Source organism: Mus caroli, unplaced genomic scaffold, assembly GCF_978045245.1.
Source record: "Mus caroli unplaced genomic scaffold, Mus_caroli_1 scaffold_9, whole genome shotgun sequence".
NCBI lineage: Eukaryota > Metazoa > Chordata > Mammalia > Rodentia > Muridae > Mus > Mus caroli.
Window position 1 is genome coordinate 41,616,412 of NW_028227264.1, and position 18,622 is coordinate 41,635,033.

The 18,622-nt window shown below is 43.9% G+C and overlaps 1 protein-coding gene and 1 pseudogene across 1 annotated transcript in view; one reads left to right on the forward strand and one right to left on the reverse strand.

The window, feature by feature from the left end:
• Pdss2 (decaprenyl diphosphate synthase subunit 2) overlaps nt 1-18,622 on the forward strand; it is a 214,939-nt gene that overhangs the window by 136,363 nt on the left and 59,954 nt on the right. Inside the window, exon 4 of the mRNA XM_021173960.3 lies at nt 7,746-7,820. Within this exon, the coding sequence (XP_021029619.1) occupies nt 7,746-7,820 (75 nt within the window). The remainder of the gene's footprint in view (nt 1-7,745; nt 7,821-18,622) is intronic.
• On the reverse strand, nt 9,098-9,533 carry LOC110303058 (small ribosomal subunit protein eS19 pseudogene; annotated as a pseudogene).

An 18,622-nucleotide genomic window follows, 5' to 3' on the forward strand; every position in this document is an offset into this window, starting at 1 on the left:
AGCTGGTGGCCAAGTAGACTTTACCCCTCTGGGATTTGACCACAGCCACTGCTCCCTGTGTTCTTTAGAGGCCCCTGCCCGAGTGAGGCTGCCAGCTTGAGTGTTCTTGCTGAGCATGGGAGTGGAATCCCCCTGGACAAGACAAGGAGTTAGAACCCAGTCTGTAAATGATAAAGAACCTTGCAAATACTGGATGGAAACAGTGCTTTCTCTAGGAGGATGCTACTCTGTACCCAGGCCTCGCAGCATCACCGTGGTAATGAAAATCTTTCCTTCTTTTGCTAGGGCTCTCGTGTGCCCTGTGCTTCGTCTGTGCTGGGAAGAACTAAAGGATGGTGCTACTGCTTGACACCTAAGCTTCCTCTGTGTCTTTTCTTCCTTTTTATTTTTTTAAGGTTTCTTCATTTTATTTTCTGTGTACCACATTGTATGTGTGGTGCTCTCAGAGGCCAGAAGAGGATGTGGATCCCCCGGTGCAGGAATTACAGATGGTTGTGAGTTGTGTGTGTGCTGGGAGCCAAACCCAGGTACTGTGCAAGAGCCACGAGCCCTGGCTGAAGACAACCTCCCAAGGGGCCAGCGAGATGGCTCAGTAAGTAGAGGTACTTGCTGTACTGGCCCCATGGCCTAGATTTGATCTGCCCCACATTTGAGGAGAGAGCCAACTCCACAGTTCTTTTCCAGTCTTCACACAAGCTATAGCACACGTGAAGGAAACACGTGTAGCACATGCCCCCACACACACACACACACACAATCGTTGACACAGACAATACATTCTTAAATTTTCTTTTACTGTGTGTGTTGGTGTTTTGCCTGCATGTAGGTCTGTGCACCACATGCATGCCCGGTACTGCAAAGGACAGAGCGGGCGTTAGACCTCTGGAACTGGAGCTAGCTGCCTGGATGGGTGCTAGGAATCGAACTCGGGTCCTCCGGAAGAGCAGCCTGTGCTTTTACCACAGATCCATCTCTCCAGCCTTACACAGCAGCCCTTTCAAATTCCATTAAACTCCACTGTGTCACCTTATCTATCACTGAGCTTCCCCGGAGCCACAGTAGCTTAGATCCATCTTTTTTTCCCTAAAGATTTAGTTCTATTTTCTTTAGCTTTTAATCTAAACTGGCCTGGTACACTGCCTAAACATCACAGCATTCCTGAATCCAGCCCATTGTCAGCTGCTGACTGACAGGATGTCCGAGTCCCGTTTATTGAGAAAGGCACAGCATGTCCGCACGGAGTGCTTGCTACCACTTACTGATCTTATTTTGCCTGGTCTACAGACTATTGACTGACAATATCCTGTACATCATTTTGTGGATCTAACTCGGCTTGAAGCCTCTCTCGGGGAATAAAAACAGAGTATGCTGGCCCTCTCCCAAGGGGGGGAAACTTATTATTTTACCCAATTACAGAAGCAGCATAATGAAAAGGGGGTAAGAGTATAATATGGGATCTGTTTAAGTAGCTGTAAATTTAGCCTTTATAGCTATGAGTGATTCAGAAAGGTGGGGCGTTTTTAATTAAGTCTTCTGGTCTCTGTCACTTTTACATTGTCCTTTTCCCTTTTGTTTTTCCTTTCAGGCCTTTGTGTGTAAAAGCCAAACAGATTGACCTCATTTTGCTTTTAAAATACCTCTTATATCATTGTAGTTTATAACCAGCTTTTCTCCTCTTTAAGACTATTTGGTAGACATCTTTGTACAGCAGTGCAAGACCCTTGTCTCCTGCGGGAGGGGACTGGCTTCTCTCACCACCGTCTACTTTTCTCAGTTTCTATTGTTTTAACTTTTTAATTAATTATCTGTGGTTTTCACACATTGTGTACCCCAGTCCCACTCATCTCCCCATGCCTCTGAATCCACCCTCTGCCCTTGCACCCTCCTCCACAAAAGAAAGCAAAAAATAAAAACAACTCAATATAATAATCATCATCGTCTCCCTGTGGAGGACATAGCATGTTTCAAATAGTCGCGCAGGGCACCCTTTTCCTCAGACGGCTTTACTTGGAAATGTTCACTGCAACGAATTATTGATCTGGCTTGAGGCTTCTGGCTTCTGCTACACTTTCATTCCTGGATCCTCAGCAGGACTCCTCTCGCATCTCCTGCTGCTGCCCTGTGTCAGAGACATCCTGCAGCTTTGTTCTGCGGGACCTTTAGTTCTTCATGTGCTCCAGCAGCTCAGAGATGGGGAAGATGTCGGAATGACATCTCAAAGCCCTAGATCGGGCCTGCATGGTAGCTGACTTGTTCAGCTGAGCTCAAACCCCTGAGGTCTGCTCTCTACCACTGCCCCAGGGAGGGGTGGAGCTAGCTCTCCAGCTCTCAAGCCACCAGAGGCCAGCCCTCCACCAGTGGCCAGCTCTACCACTGCCAGGGTGAGAGGCAGGGCTACCTCTCCATGGTGCTGCAGCTAGTGAGTGGCAGGGCCGGCTCTGTGCAGCGCTAGGACATCAACATGGCCCCGACCAGGGATGTCTGCGTGACCTTTGGTGGTGACGTGGGCCACAGACCTTGACACAGACCCCTACAGCTTCAGGGCCACAGACCCAGACGTGGCCCTCAGCAGCTGCACGGGCCAGGACACCAAGCTGGTCCTCACCATCCTCGTGTTTCCATTCCAGGCCCTCCCCCCTTAATAGTACACAAATCATTTTGCTTCTCTTTCTCTGCCTTCCACTTGCTCTTCACAGTGGTGCCTGTGCATCCACCGCTGAGTGGTGCCGGGCCGGGTGTGCCTCTAGTTGTCTTCCATCCTGGGTGTCTTCCGTGTGCCTGCTCCATATCGCAGCGACTCTCAGTTCCCATTTTCTTATGAAGACAATTTATTATAGTTCTTAGGCATCAGAACTTAGCGTTGTTTCCTTTTGCTTTGCTTTGGGTTGGGTTTGTTTCGTGGTGCCCAGAGTCTTGGGCACACTAAGCAAGCCTTCTGCTTCTAAGCCTCACGCCTACTTGTAGTTATATTATCTTTAGTTAGATCAACTACCACTTTGCCAATTATCTAAGTAGACCATCAGTCGTAATATTTTTAAGTGGAAATGATTTTATCGTCATTCTCCATGCCTTAAAACCAGCCTGGGCAACTGAATGAAAGCCTTCTTCAAGATACAGTGAAAAAGAGGTTTGAATGCAGCTCAGCAGTGGAGTGTCAACATAAATGAGGCCCTAGGTCAATCCCCAGGAGCACCAAAAAGAAAAAAGAAATCATCACAGAGGGCTAATCCATGGACCCAAACCTGAACCAATAGGCGTAATAACATGGGAGGTGGAGACTGCATGGAGCCCTGCCCCCCCCCCCAGAAGGAGGAGACTTTTGAAGCCCTGCCCCAAAGCTGGTTCTCCAATACGAAGTGATCCCCCTTGAAAGTATATACATACTACTTTATATAAACTTAGCAGGTTGTATTTAAATATTTAGGAGTGAGAGAGAGCAAGTGTCTATATGAATATTTACGAGGCCATGAATTTGAAAGAGAGCAAGGAGGTGCATGGGCAGGGCTGGAGAGAAGAAAGAGAAGGGGGGATGGTGTAATATAGCTTCAGAAAATAAAAGCCCTCAAATATATATATATACATATATATATAAACTGAGATTTATGGGGTTGGTCTGTCAGAGGTAGTTTAGGTTTTTGATTGTTTGGGTTTTTTGTTGGTGATGGTGGTGGTTTGGTTTGGTTTTGGTTTTGTGAGGACAGGGTTTCTCTGTGTTATCCTGGCTGTCCTAGAACTCACCCTGTAAACCAGGCAGGCCTGGAACTCAGAGATCTGCCTACCCCTTCCTCTGCCCCTGCCTCCCAAGTACTGGGACTAAAGGTGTGTACCACACGCCTGACTGAGATGTGTATTTCTAGTAGGATTTTCCAGCTACAGAGAACCCTGCCAAGCCATCTTGTGAACGCTCCCTTCACCTTACATTTGAAGGAAAACAGAGCTCAGAATTGATCAACTCCAAGTCTCCCAGCCTGAAACAGCACGCAGATGGTATCATTTTTGGATCTGCTTTGTCCTCTTGCATCTGCCTTCCCTTGGGCTGCCAGAGGCTTCCACTTCACGTTTCCTTGGGCCTGAAGAACAAAAACCCTGAAATTTTTTTAAAGTTATTCTTGTCTAGAGCACCTGGAGAGGAAGTTTCAGGGGGGTTGACTTTTAGATTCTAGATTCCCCTCTGGGTGCCATTATCTCCACTAGCTCTTAATATAGTTTTTAAAATTATACAACACAGTCACATTTAAAATTATGTTTAAATCGTGCACACATACACACATACACACTGCATATGTGGCAGTCACAGGACAACTTGGGGAAGTCACTGACTTTCTTCCCACCATGTGAGTCTCAGGGGTCATTCATTGTCAGCTTGGCAGCAAGCACCTTTATACACTGAGTTGATCTTGCCAGCCCTTCATAGCACTGTTGATGATGTAAACTATTTCCCAAGAATCTCACGTTGGGACAGGAGACATGGCTCAGTGGTGAAGGGCACTTGCTGCTCGACAGATATTCTGATTTGGTTCCCAGCACCCAAGGAGGCAGCTGTGAGCTCCTTGTAACTGCAGTCCCAGGGGCCTTCTTCTGTCCTCCATGGATACCTGACATACATGGTGCACATGCAAATGAGCAGGTTCACACACATACACATAGATGTATTTTTTAAAGAGTCTGAGCCAGGCATTCCAGCACTCCAAAGGCAAGAGGCAGTCAGGTCTCTGTAAGTCTGAGGCAAGCCTAGCCTATGTTGTAAGTTCTAGCCAGTGCTGCCTCAAAAGCCAAAACAAAACAAACAAAAAAAGAAAAGAAAAGAAAAACAAAAAATGTGAAATAAATTTATTGCATTATGAATGAGCTCTATATAAATATTTGCAGTTTTAAAGAATGATGAAAATTCTTTGATATAATTGTTTAAATTAACATTCCAGGCTCTGAAAAGGCATTTCTATGTGCAATGTGCAGACTAGACCGGGACATAGTCAGCTCCTTAAGAGTGTTCCTGTTCTTAGTGCTCTTCCCCCCCTCCGTTGGTTTCTCCTTTCTGGTCGCCATAGCTGTAGAGGTACCTGTTCAAGTAGAACCACTTGTGAGTACAGGTCTTTTATATATGAACTGTGAACAAACTAAGAAAAAAGGTCAGAGCAGAATGGTTTTGTTGCTTCTGCCTCGTCAGTGTACTGGCTGGTTTTGTGTCAACTTGACACAAGCTGGGGTTATCACAGAGAAAGGAGCTTCAGTTGGGGAAGTGCCTCCGTGAGATCCAGCTGTAAGGCATTTTCTCAATTAGTGATCAAGGCGGGAGGTCCCCTTGTGGGTGGGACCATCCCTGGGCTGGTAGTCTTGGGTTCTATAAGAAAGCAAGCTGGGCATGGTGGCGCACGCCTTTAATCCCAGCACTTGGGAGGCAGAGGCAGGCGGATTTCTGAGTTCGAGGCCAGCCTGGTCTACAGAGTAAGTTCCAGGACAGCCAGGGTGATACAGAGAAACCCTGACTCGGGAAAGAAAGAAAGAAAGAAAGAAAGAAAGAAAGAAAGAAAGAAAGAGAGAGAGAGAGAGAGAGAGAGAGAGAGAGAGAGAGAGAGAGAGAGAGAGAGAAAGAGAGAGAGAGAGAGAAAGAGAGAGAGAGAGAAAAAGAAAGAGAAAGAGAGAGAGAGAGAGAAAGAGAGAGAGAGAGAAAAAGAAAGAAAAAAAGCAAGCTGAGCAAGCCAGTAAGGAACATCCTTCCATGGCCTCTGCATCAGATCCTGCTTCCTGACCTGCTTCAGTTCCCATCCTGACTTCCTTTGGTGATCAACAGCAATGTGGAACGTGTAAGCTGAATAAACCCTTCCTTCCCCAGCTTGCTTCTTGGTCATGATGATTGTGCAGGAATAGAAACCCTGACTAAGACAGTCTGGTATTTCAGGGGTAAAGGAAACCTTGATTATCCAAGCCAGATCTGTTAAAAGTTCATGCCATCATTTTGACATTGCACTTTCTCTTCGTAAACCCCTCTTCACACGACCAGACCTGGTCTCCGAGCCCCAACTGTTTCAAAACCATAACATCTCTTAGTGAGTGATTGATCTGTATTATGTGTCCGGCCATCAAGGAGCTCTTGGGATGTGCTTGTATAAACTGTAATCCAGTCTGCTGCTGTGTGTTTAGTTACAGACTTTCATAGACCTATTGGTGATATTCAATCCTTCTGGCTTTGGGAATAGGGCTTATCTGATACTTTCAGGAGAAAGACATCCATTCATTTTTCTCTCTTCCCCACTTAAATAACTCAGCACATCTGGTAATACTGTAGGGTCACTGTGCTTCCAGTTCCTCTGTAGCTTGTATTACTACAATATTCCTTAAAGTATTTAGTTACTTATAGGACAATGTTATTTGAAGAAGGGAGGGAAAAAAAAAACCTATGGGTCATACAAATTAGCTCATGTGCAGAGCTAGAAAAAAATGCCTTCAATCAGCAAAATTTCCATATCAGCAGCAGTATGTATGCAGTGTGAATGTAAATAAAGGTAAATGTTTGTGTGTTAAAATTTTAAAGCAGGTCTTTTTTCAAATCGATGTCATTTTCCTCTAAGAAAATGTGTTATTAAATACAAGGTACCAGAGATTAAAGTATCTGCATGTCTCAGTGTGTATCCCTTGGCTTACTTCAGTTACAGCAATGATAAAAGCTGAAACAGAATCCTTTAATTCAATCAGAACTGAGCTAAACTTCAGGAAACCAAGAGTAGAGCTCAGATACAGACTACATGGCATAGGAAGCTAAATACATTCAAAGGCTCGGTAAGAAGTGGATGACGAGAATTTGTGAAACAAATTCAACACTTGATTTTGCTTGGGTCTTTTTTAATAGTTCTGTGAAAATTTTCAGTGTTGATGGTGTATTTGACCCAGGGGTCCTCTGGGGACTATGTCCATAGTGCATTATTTTTTATTGTTGGTGGTGTGCCAGGCCCCAAGACTTTAGCACAACCGATTGCTTGATGGACGTACACTCAGGCTGTAACACTCAGCACACAGCATGACCTGCCAGAACTCAAGCAAGCAAAGGCCCAGTTTATTAAAGCCCGTAGTTCTGGGAACGCCTCTATGTGAACTAACCTTGCTTCTTGGCTTCTGTATTCTGCAGTTCCGCTTTGGCTGACTGTTCTTGTTAACTGAAGTATGTCAATCCAGAACATGGTTCTTATACTTGAAAGCTCATCCTGAGAAAGACCCAGATCCCAAACACCCAGTGTAATCGCCAGCCAGCTAATAAAGACTTTCTGCTGCCTTTACCACATGGCCCATCCATCTTCGCCAATGAATCCCCCACAACAGTTTGGTTTTTCTGAGTCAGGGTCTTCCTGTGGAGCCCTGACTGTTGGGGTATTTGCTGTGTAGACCAGGCCAGCCTGGAACTCACTGAGATCTGCCTTACTTTGAATGGGGAATGCTGTGACTTAGGAGTGTGCACAGTCCCATCCGACTCCATGGTGTATTTTAAGTACAATAGAACAGACACATTTGAAAAGTGAGCTATTTTCTTGCTGTTGTTTGTTCTTTCTGTACTAAGTATAAAAATTAGTGTCGTAATGACTCCCAGAATGGGAGTCCTGGAAAAGTAACCACTTAACAGAAATAAGCAAGCAGAAAATTGAGTTAATCGTTCATTCATCCTCCATTCAAATTCTCTGTTCAAATCCTACATTGTGACTAACTGGAGCTGCACCTTGGATTATTCATTCCATTTGTTTCTCTTGTCTCTCTAGGTTGTGGAGCTTTTATCAAGTGCTCTTATGGACTTGGTGCATGGAGTATACCAGGAGAACTCTGCTTCCACCAAGGTATGGGATTGCAGACTTGAAAAGTGTTACCATTGAAGTTCTGCTGCAGAGCGGGGTCAGGCGGCAAGCATTTCCTTCCTGTTTTAGGTTTAAACTGCACAGGATTTTTCTTTTTTCTTCTTTTCTTTTTTTTAGGTTAGTGTTTTGGCTACAAATTCATGGCCATACGCTCAGTACATATCAGCTTTAGCCAATTAAAGCAACCTCTGCTCCTCTGGCTGGAATCTCAATCTGTTTGGCCACAGCAGCCGGGCAGACACCATGGCACTGCTGGCTGGCAGGTAGCACAGTCATGAGGGGCTGCTGGCAGGAAGGACTGCTTATGCCGGGTGGCTGGGCCAGCCTCTCCCCAGAGAAAAGAGGCTCTGTGTCAGGCAGCGAGCTTGAGTGTGGCTGTCAAGAAGGGCAGGAGCAGGAGTGAAATGGCTTTTAGTTCCAAGGTCCAGAAATTTACTGCATTATTAGAGTCTCTGTGGTAGAAACTAGGACAATTGCACAGTTGGATTGTTTTGATTAATTTTATAGGTTTAGAATTAGGGCTTTTTGACTCATTTAACAGGTCATCTCAAGAAAGGTTAGGCTTTATTTCCTTAAAATGCAGTTCCTTCATTTCAGTGGGAGATTGGATGTGAAGTGAATGCTTCATTGCCCACCACTGCCATTCGCCATGATATCTACTGTTAGCAGGGATTCCTCTCGACGGCTCATTACTGTAACTTCCTTAACTCCTGCATTAGCAAGCTATCACTCACTGCAAATTAAAAAAAAAAAAATGCTTGCATGAACATCCTAAGCAGTAACCTGTCCACTTGAAAAAAGTAGAGACAAATTTTACTAAAAGTGAATCTAGGGCATGAGCAACTTAGATTTTAAAAAATTAAATCTGAAGTATAACTCAGGAGCTCTGGAAGGTTACAGCAGTGGTTAGTGAAACGTGAAGATGTTGTACCATGGACATCTGCTACTGTCTGACTCAGGGACGGACGCACCGTCCACACGCGGCGTCTCTGAACTCACCTCAGTAGCACATTGGAATGTGGAGACCTCACAAGATGTGGACCACACTGAACTGTGTTTGCAAGACTTCCAAAGACAAGAGTGGCTCTCTGTGTGACTGAAGGTTAATACCACCGGTCGGGGGTAGCTTCCGCTCTGGCTCTACTCGCCGAAAGTTGCCTTGCACATAATATGAAGATGATGGCCAATAAACAAGTGGCATTTTATTTTATTTTATTATTTTATGAATGAGGCAATGTATTAACCCAGCACCCTTTGTTCTAATGCTTCTTGTTGGCAGCTGCCACCTGTCCAGTGATCCTGTCCAGATCTCTGTCCCTGAGGTGATAGCTTGTGGCCCCATCTTGGTCCTTTTCCACCATTTTCAGCCCCTCCAGGACTTGGAGGTCCCGGCAGGCCACACTCTTAGAGCCTCTGGCTGAAGTGGCTGGGCCTGACACCACATCTCTACCATCCTCCATAGATCTTGGTCATAGAACCAACCCCTGCACCCCCGTGGAGGTACAGGTGCCATGCTGTGGAAGCAGCTCGTGTGTAGGATCAGTTCTCATCACATGGGGCAAGCTCTTATGTTTGGCCAGGCTTGACTGTATCCATCCATCTGGGGACTTTCAGCTTCCGGAACTTTTTGAGGACGGCTGCCAGAGCTCTGATGAACTCCTGCTGGTTAATGTCTTTTACAGTAACTCCAGGCATCGTGCGGCTTCCACTCTGCCAGCCAGGGGAAAGGGCGCGAGTAACATTTTGAATGATTTGCCGGCTTCTTCATTTGTTGTTCACAAAAGTCCCGAGAGAGGGCGGGTGCTGTTCTCGTTATGAGATGTGAAAATGGGGGCTTAGAATTCAAGGTTACACAACTTACCTGGGATTCGAACCTAAAACCCTATGCTTTTAGCCTCTTTCTTCTTCTACTCCCACTCTACCCTAACTAACCGTGGTTTGACCAGCTTCCATTGGCCATGCCTATGGTCTCACCAAGATGCTGCCACAGCGATCTGTGGAGGCAGCTGGGACATTGTTCTCACCTGGGATGTCTCTGAGGCATCCATCTCAGTCCCATAGAAAGTGTGCATTAATTACTAGTATCTGTTAGTTTTGTTTTTGAGGGTGTTTATTTGTTGAGACAAGATGTCACGATAAGTTTGGCTGGACTCACACAGGCTGCCATGTGTTCAAGGCTAACCTAAGCTACAGAATAACATCTACGCCTGAGATACTGAGACTGTCTGAAAAAACAGAAGCAAGGAAGCACACACACCATGTAATCCTCCTGCCTCTGCCAGTCATAGCCTTCCACTTCCCACCCTGAGGTCATAGGTACACATCACACACACTTATGACCTTGAAGTGAGCATGTTCTTGTAGTGTTGCTCTCTTAATTTACCCACTCTTACTCTCCGTGCACTGTAATTAGCCCACTTCACTCATCCTTGTATGACAGTGTTAAGTTCCCTGTGTCAGAAAGCCTAACAGCAACAGTAACACCTTGTTATGCAGTTCTGACAGCTTTGTTGCTCCTGTCACCTGAGGTGAGTAGGCTCATCCTTGAGAGATGGTCTCATCTTAGGGAAGAAAGGCTTACAATTTAGAGCTGATAATAGCATCCAAATTCAATGTCTAAATCTTATTCATTAACATGTTTGAGGGTTAGATTTGAACTCAGGGTTTGTTTGTTTGTTTGTTTAATTAGATTCCAAGTCCCATGTGGTTTTTAAAATAAAAAGAACAGAAAAAGCAACAAAGGCTTTGAAGGGTTACTGATGTAACGGAAGAATCACCAAGCAAGCACCATTTGCTATTTTACCATTAGCTAATACATTTCCCTTAAAAATATATATTGTACTGCTTTGTTCTTCTGCCCCCCACCTCCCCAGACAGAGCCCTTTAAAGTACCTGAGTCTTTTCAAATCAGTTAAGATCTAGAATATAGCTAAGCCCTTTGAAGATCAGTTATTTTTCAATAATGAAAATAAAAAGGTGTAGTTGTCCACAGCAGCCATTGATAACAGCCTTCATTTCCACCCCAGGTTCAATTTAACCACATTTTTCCTTCTTAACTGGAACCCTCACTCACCCCTTCCTGAGTGTGCCTGTCATTACAGTGGAAGGAATTGCTTCAGAGGCAAAGAGAAAGAGCGATCAACCAACACACACACATACACACACACACACTCACCCTTACCCCAGGCTGGCAGGCTCTGGCATGACTGAGTTGTCCCAAGCAGAGGTCATATGGAAAGTGAAGCCCGTGCTGTGGGTGTGTTGATCAGCCTCCACATGCAGCCTCCTGCAATGCGGAGGAATCCCTTGGAGAGTCATGTTAAGCTGTAGAGCATCCATCCCATCTCTCAGGGGCAAGAGAATACAATAGTGCTCTGTTTTCTTTGTGCCAAGTTAATGCAGAAATGGAGATCAGGTAGTGGCAACTTAGCTTTCTGTGGTGTGGTATCTATGGGACAGGTAGGTGCATTAAAGCGAGAGAGAATTGGAACTGGGCTTTGTAAATCACTTTCCCCAGAAGTTAGTACCTAATTTCCCTACAGCAATGAAACATACAACTTCAATTACTAGTATTTAGCAGATTGCAGGTAAGTTGTGATCAGGGAAATATGCAAAGTAATTCAGAACTGTCCTTTGTTCCCTCCACTCGTGGAAAAGATATTTGTGTGTTTGTATTTGCTATCTTGTGAACCATCTCTTCCTTACAATAATGGTTAGCCCTTGGACTTTTTAAAAAATGTACCGCACTTAGGCAGGCGGATTTCAGAGTTCAAGGCCAGCCTGGACTACAGAGTGAGTTCCAGAACAGCCAGGGCTACACAGAGAAACCCTGGGGCGGGGGGGGGGACCTTTAATCCCAGCATTTGAGAGGCAGAGGCCAGCCTGATCTACAGAGCTCCAGGCCAACCAGGGCTGCATAGTAAGACCCTGTCTCAAAAAAATTGCTTCTTTAAAAGATGGGGCTGAAGAGATGGCCCAGTGGTTAAAAGTGCTTGCAGTTCTTTCAGTTCCCATCTCACGACTGACTCATTTCAAGGAATCGGAGGCCCTCTGGCTTCCTGGGGCACCTGCATGCATGGCTCTTGTAGACACATATCAATATACACAAATAACCAATTAATCTGAAAAAAAATGGGAGGAAAAGTTAAAAAAAAAAAAAAACGAACCAATTAAGTAGCGAACCGGTTTTTGAAGTGGTCACTCGCCATCTGTTTGCATTGCCAGCCCCAACTGCTTTATTACACATAGTCTCCAGTTCTCACACCACTTCCTTTTAATAGAAAGGAATAAAAGTTCTTCTTCAAAGTTCCCAACTATTCATAGATTTAAAAGCAAGCTGCTGTCTGCAATAATTCAGATGTAGTCGGTGGAATTCTGTAAGCCTTATCTTATGTAGTAGTGATGCAAAGTGGAATCGTGCCACTCCTACACCTAAGTAAACTACTACAAAAGGCTAACTCAAATGGTCTTCATCCTTTCCATGATAGTGTTGTGTGGTTTTAAGGTTAATGCCAAGACTAGAACCTTTGTTCATAGATTGCAAATTGCATACTGCCAGAATACATTTCTGACCCCTAGGAGGGTCAGTACTGGGACAGGTGCCAGGGCTTTTATGCTTGCTAGGCAAGTGCTTTACAAGTGTAAACTCTGCTTATACAAAGTACTCATGTTCTCACTGTACTTGATAAATATATATTTTAACATTGGCTTTGATTTCACAAATCAAAGTATGTTAACATTTCAACAGAGATACATTGTTGCTGTTGCTCTAGCACTTATTATTTCCTCATTAGTGAAGCGACTACATGGTCAGTAAAGAAAGAACTGGACATACTGCCACTCTTAGTGCACAGACCTGTAGCCTCAACGCTGGGGAGGCAGAGGAGGATTAGCGCAAGTTCAAGACAAGCCTACACAGTGAGGTCCAAGCTGATGGGAGCTGCATCAGGAGACACGGTCTCAACACTTAAAACACAGGTGAAACACCACAAAAAGCCGGGAAGAAATATTTGACTCCCAGGGCCTCCATGGAGCTTACAACTATCTGTCCTCCAGTCCCAGGAGAGGTCTGATGCCCTCTTCTGGCCTCCATAGGCACAAGGCACACACAGACATACGTGCAGGCAAAATACCTATTTACATAAAATTTAAATTTCTTTTAAAAAGTGGTTCAAAGTATGATTTTAGTATCTGTTTAATAGTCTGCATATTAGTGAACCATTCCACAAATTTTATGTTTTGTTTGTATTTTTAAGTAGAATAACATTGTCATGGAATATAATTCTGTTGTATTTCACTGTTTGCATCAAAAAAATTCTACAGCTAAAGGTGAAGTTTAGCGGTGAAGTACTTGCTAGAATATGCTGAGACCATATAAAGCAAGCTGCTGTCCACAATAATTCAGATGTAGTCAGTGGAATTCTGTAAGCCTTATCTTATATATTAGTGATGCAAAGTGGAATCGTGCCACTCCTACACCTAAGTAAACTACTACAAAGGCTAACTCAAATGGTCTTCATCTTTTTCATGATAGGGTTGTGTGGATTTAAGATTAATGCCAAGACTAGAACCTTTGTTCATAGATTACAGATTGCATACTGCCAGAATACATTTCTGTATTACATTTCCAGAAGCTCACACACCAAAAAACATGACTCTTTTATATTCACGTGTGCTTTTTATATATAACAGTGTAAAAATAACAATAATAATTAGAGGAGAGGTTGTGAGTTTGAGAGGGACTGGGAGAGTTGCGTGGAGGACATGGGAGGGGTGGAAATGATGTAAACATAGGACTTATGTATGAAATTCTCAAAACTTTTAAATTAACTAGTTAATATTAGGATATGCTCTTCTGTCCTTAGCAAAGCCTGCTTGTGAAGTTGGGCTCAGGATCCATTGGGATCCTGGAGTTTAGGAGCTCGGCCTCCACTCTGAGATAAACCAGTTCATAGTGCCTTTACTGCTTCTGCAGCAGGTTTATGCTGAACACTTGATTCTCTGGGAATCTGGAAGTTTCTTGCATTCTGGGCATCGAGAACCTATAGGAGCAGCCCTGAGAACAACCTGAGCCTGAGTCTCCAAGGACACTGACCACACTTCATGCACAGCTCACACTTATTGTTGGAGTGCTAAGCATGCCCTGTGGTTCTGCTGGGGGTTCTATTGAAATGCTTCTGGACTCCAGCCACAGAGACCCCTTCCCTTTACTGCTTTTTCTCTGTGTCCTTTCACTCGTGTGTGTGTGTGTGTGTGTGTGTGTGTGTGTGTGTGTGTGTAAAAATTTTTTTTGAGACAAGGTCTCATTGTTTAGCCTGGCTGTCCTGAAACTTGATATGTAAACCACGCTGGCCTTGGACTCACAGAGATCTGCATGTCTCTGCCTCCCCTGAGCTATGATTAAAGGCATGTGCTGCCACACATGGCCCTTGAACTGTGATTCGACCCTATACTCTGCACACTGACTCTTCCTAATATCATTAGACCTGAGGGACGAGAGAGAGAGAGAGAGAGAGAGAGAGAGAGAGAGAGAGAGAGAGAGAGAGAGAGAGAGAGAGAGAGAGAGAGAGAGAGAGCTTAGTGGTTCAGAACACTGACTGCCCCTCAGATGACTCTGGTTCTCTGGTTCGAGTCCTGGTGGAGGTTCATGACCATCTATGATGCCTGTCCCAGAGAATCGATCGCCCTCTTCTGGTCTCTACTGGCATTGCATATGTGGTGCACAGACAAAAACCTCTGTACAAAAGTAAACATTCTTTAAAAAAAGTTTAAAGGGGCTGGAGAGATGGTTCAGCGGTTAAGAGCACCGACTGCTCTTCCAAAGGCCCCGAGTTCAAATCCCAGCAACCACATGGTGGCTCACAACCATCTGTAATGAGATCTGACACCCTCTTCTGGTGTGTCTGAAGACAACTACAGTGTACTTACATATAACAAATAAATAAATCTTTTAACAAAAAAAATTTTTTTAATTGGCTAGTGGGTTGGGGTTGCTAACATGCCCATTTTCTAAAATTATATCTGTTTGTTCTAACCTAACTTAGGGATCTAACCACATCCACAGTCCTTTGTAAAGGCAGGCCTCTAACTCAAGTTGGTCCTGAGAAGAGGAACAGACACAACTCCCCTGTCTTCATGCAGGCCCTGCTCATGGTTGCTTGGCCCCAAACCAAAAATAAGAGAGTTTAATCTAGCGCTCAGTTAATCAACAGTCACTGAAGTTGCAAAGGTCTGGTCGTGTTTCCAAGCATAGTTAATGCTCGACATATTAGCCATGCGTTTTGTAGGGCAAGATAAGTCTCATTCTCTTATTTGTCTTATGTTTGTACTTCTCTTCCTTTGGCTCTTAGTTTTGTATTTGACTTGAACGCTAAGACAATTGAGTCTATTAGAAATCATAGGTGCTCGCTTGCTCGCTCGCTCTACGCGCCTGCAGAGCTGTGGGCACTAAGGCATGAGAGTACGATGACTGTGCTTATGGAGGAAATGACAGGCGAGAAATGTAAACCAGGCATCTAGTGGGGAAATCAGAAAAGCCTCCAAAGAGGATCTGCTGTTTGAGATAGACTTTAAAGGGTGGAAGGAAGTGCACAGAACGGAAGACCGTGTGCAGAAGGAGCCGCTCTGTGAAAGGAAGCATAGGCTAGGTGCTGGGGCTCACACCACTCCAGAGGCAGGGGCCAGCCAGGGCTACACAGAGTGACCCTGCCTTTAAAACAAACAAATACAAACCCAAAAAGACCCTGCAGGGATGGTTCATGGGAAGGGCAGAAGATCTGTAGTGCGGGATAGAGAACTGAAGCCATGTTTACAAACGGAAGGTGGGTAATCAGGGGATTCTGACAGAGTCAGAGTCAAAGAGGTCCTGAGGGTGGTCCATGGAAGGGAGTCGCTCACTGGGTTTGCTCTGAGTGCATACGCTTGCCCTCATTGGCATTCGTGGCCCTGCCAGGAACACCTTTCAGAAACCACATCTCCATACCCAGTTGGGAATATTTTAATAGCTATCCTACTTAATTATTTTTATCTTAATCGAAAGTGTTACCATCTGGTGGGGTTTTGTTGTTATTGTTGTTGTTATTGTCGCTTTCTTTCTTTTTTTTTAATCATCCTTACCAACTATAAGTCTCTTCCTACAAGAATATAAGTACCGCTGTGTTTCTAGTCCAAATCAGTACCTGGCATGCCAGTAGTAGCCCCAGCCACCTGTTGCTAATTAATAATTTAGAAGCCCGAGGAGTGATGGTAATGGAAGAGTTTTGTCATCTTTTTGGGAAGGACTGTTAATATACAATAAATTGGAAATATTTAAAGTACACTATCTGATGTCCAGACCTATACAAGGACCAGAGAAATTATCACAGTGAAATTGATAAGCATCTATTGTCCCAATAGTTTCTTCTTTCGTATTCCTCCCTCCTGTACCTTCTGCTGTGAGCCTTAGGCAATCTGTCATCACTATCGATTAGTTTGCATTTTTGTAAAACTTTATATAAATGGATCTAGAAAAATCAACCCTTTGACTGGGGTCTTTGAACAATTACTTTGAACTTTATCCATAGCACAAGTCTGAGTAGTTCATTTCTGCTCAATGGTATTCAGTTGCAAGCATCTAACACCGTCTGTGATCCACCTATTGGGGAAATTGTGAGATGTTTTCAGTGCTAAAGTATTCCAGATGAAGCTATTGAGAGCATTCATGTGTGAAGGCTATATAAAAATGTACTTTCATTTCTCCTGGGTTTACCTAAGGAATAACCAGGTTGCTATCTGTGTGTCATACAATGGGTCTGTCGTGCTCTGTGCTGTCTAGTTTCCATCAGCTTGACCAGGCTAGAGTCACTGTGAAAGAGAAAACTCCAGTTAAGAAAACATTTCTACCAGGTGTGTCTGTACAGGTGAACTTTCTTGATTGATGATTGATAGGGGAGGACCCTGCTTACTATGGGCGGTGCCTCCACTGAGCTGGTGGCCCTGGGTGCTGTAGGAAAGCAGGCTGAGCAAGCCTTGGGGAGCAAGTCAGTAAGCAGCACTTCTCCATGGCCTCTGCATCAGCTCCTGCCTCCAGGTTTCTCTCCTGACTTCTCTCAGTAATGGACTGTTGCCTGAAGATGTAAATGAAAGTTCCTTTGCCCTGCAAGTTGCTTTGGTCATGGTGTTTTAGCACAGCAGTGGGAGCCCTAAGACAGGCTTTCGCCTGCTGAGCCATGTCACTGGCCTCCACTTTACATTCTGTCAGCTGGGTATGAGAATTCTGGTTGTCCCACACCTTATTAAAACTTAATTTGATCAAGTATTTAGAATTTTAGCCACTCTAAAATACAATATTGGCCTATTTTGCAGTTTTAGCTCATTGTGGTTTTGGCTGATAATTCCCTAGTAAGTAACAGTGCAGAGCATCCTGCATCTTTTCATGTTTATTTGCTATTCAATATCCTTTAGCAATATTATAGTATCCTTTATAATATCTTTTTTTTTCCTTTTTTCTCCACTTCCCTATCTCCTCTTCCCGATCTCTCTGGCCCATAGGTTGTTTGTTTGTTTGTTGGTTGGGTGGTTGGTTTCTCATTAAGATTGGTTGTGAGCCACCATGTGGTTGCTGGGATTTGAACTCAGGATCTCTGGAAGACCAGCCAGTGCTCTTAACTGCTGAGCCATCTCTCCAGACCCTTTTATAATATCTTGATAAACATTTTACCCATTTTAATTGGACTATTCAGTATTGGAGGGGTACTTGTTATTTGATGTTATTGTTTTATCTTGCATCCTACAATCTTACCAATTTGTTTGTCATAACAACCTTTGATTTTATAGGTTCTATGGAACCCTATGTAGGTAGTCATTTGGCATTTGTAAATAAAGAAAAATTTCCTTCTTTTCAAAGTCAATGCTTTTTTGGTTCTTTTTCTTGTTTGTTTTACTAGGTAAATGTTGAGGTTTGGTCTGTTGCTATGTGTTGTAATGCTGACCACTGGCCACCAAGGCCTGGTTGCCCCCAGGGATGAGAGAATCCTCTAGTACCTTGCTCCTTAATTTAAAACTATTGATTGCATAAAGATACCAACAGCCTATAGCTGGGCAGAAAAGACAAGAGATATAGGTGGGGTTTTTGGTTCCAGGCTTGGGGTATGAGGTAGGACCACAAGGAAGGAGAAAGAGAAGATGAAGAAGGAGAAGCCACCATAAGGTAAGTGAATTATGAAAACATGGCCATGAGGGCTGGCCAATTGGAGTAAGACCTGCCCAGGTGGAACATGGCTAGTCATATCTTGGGGTTATTAACAGGGAAATGGAGGGGCTGGTGAGATGGCTCAGCAGGTAAGAGCACCCAACTGCTCTTCCAAAGGTCCTGACTTCAAATCCCAGCAACCACATGGTGGCTCACAACCATCCGTAATGAGATCTGACTCCCTCTTCTGGTGTGTCTGAAGACAGCTACAGTGTACTTACATATAATAAATAAATAAATCTTAAAAAAAAAAACACAAAAAAAAAAAAACAGGGAAGTGGATATAATAGCACAGAGGTTAGATTCATCAGCTTTAGTGCTGATGGAGGTTTAAAAATATACAAGTTGTGTGTTTTTTATCTGGGAACTGAAAAATCAAACCCCTGATTGAGATTAAATAATTAATAATACAACAGGTAATATTGATAGAAAAATACACCCTAGATCACTGTCATTACTAAATGTATTTCAAGGTAATCCAAGACTACAAGGTATGTTTTTTTTTAAACATTTTATTTTTTAATTAGAATGTGTGTATAGGTGTATATGTGTCACA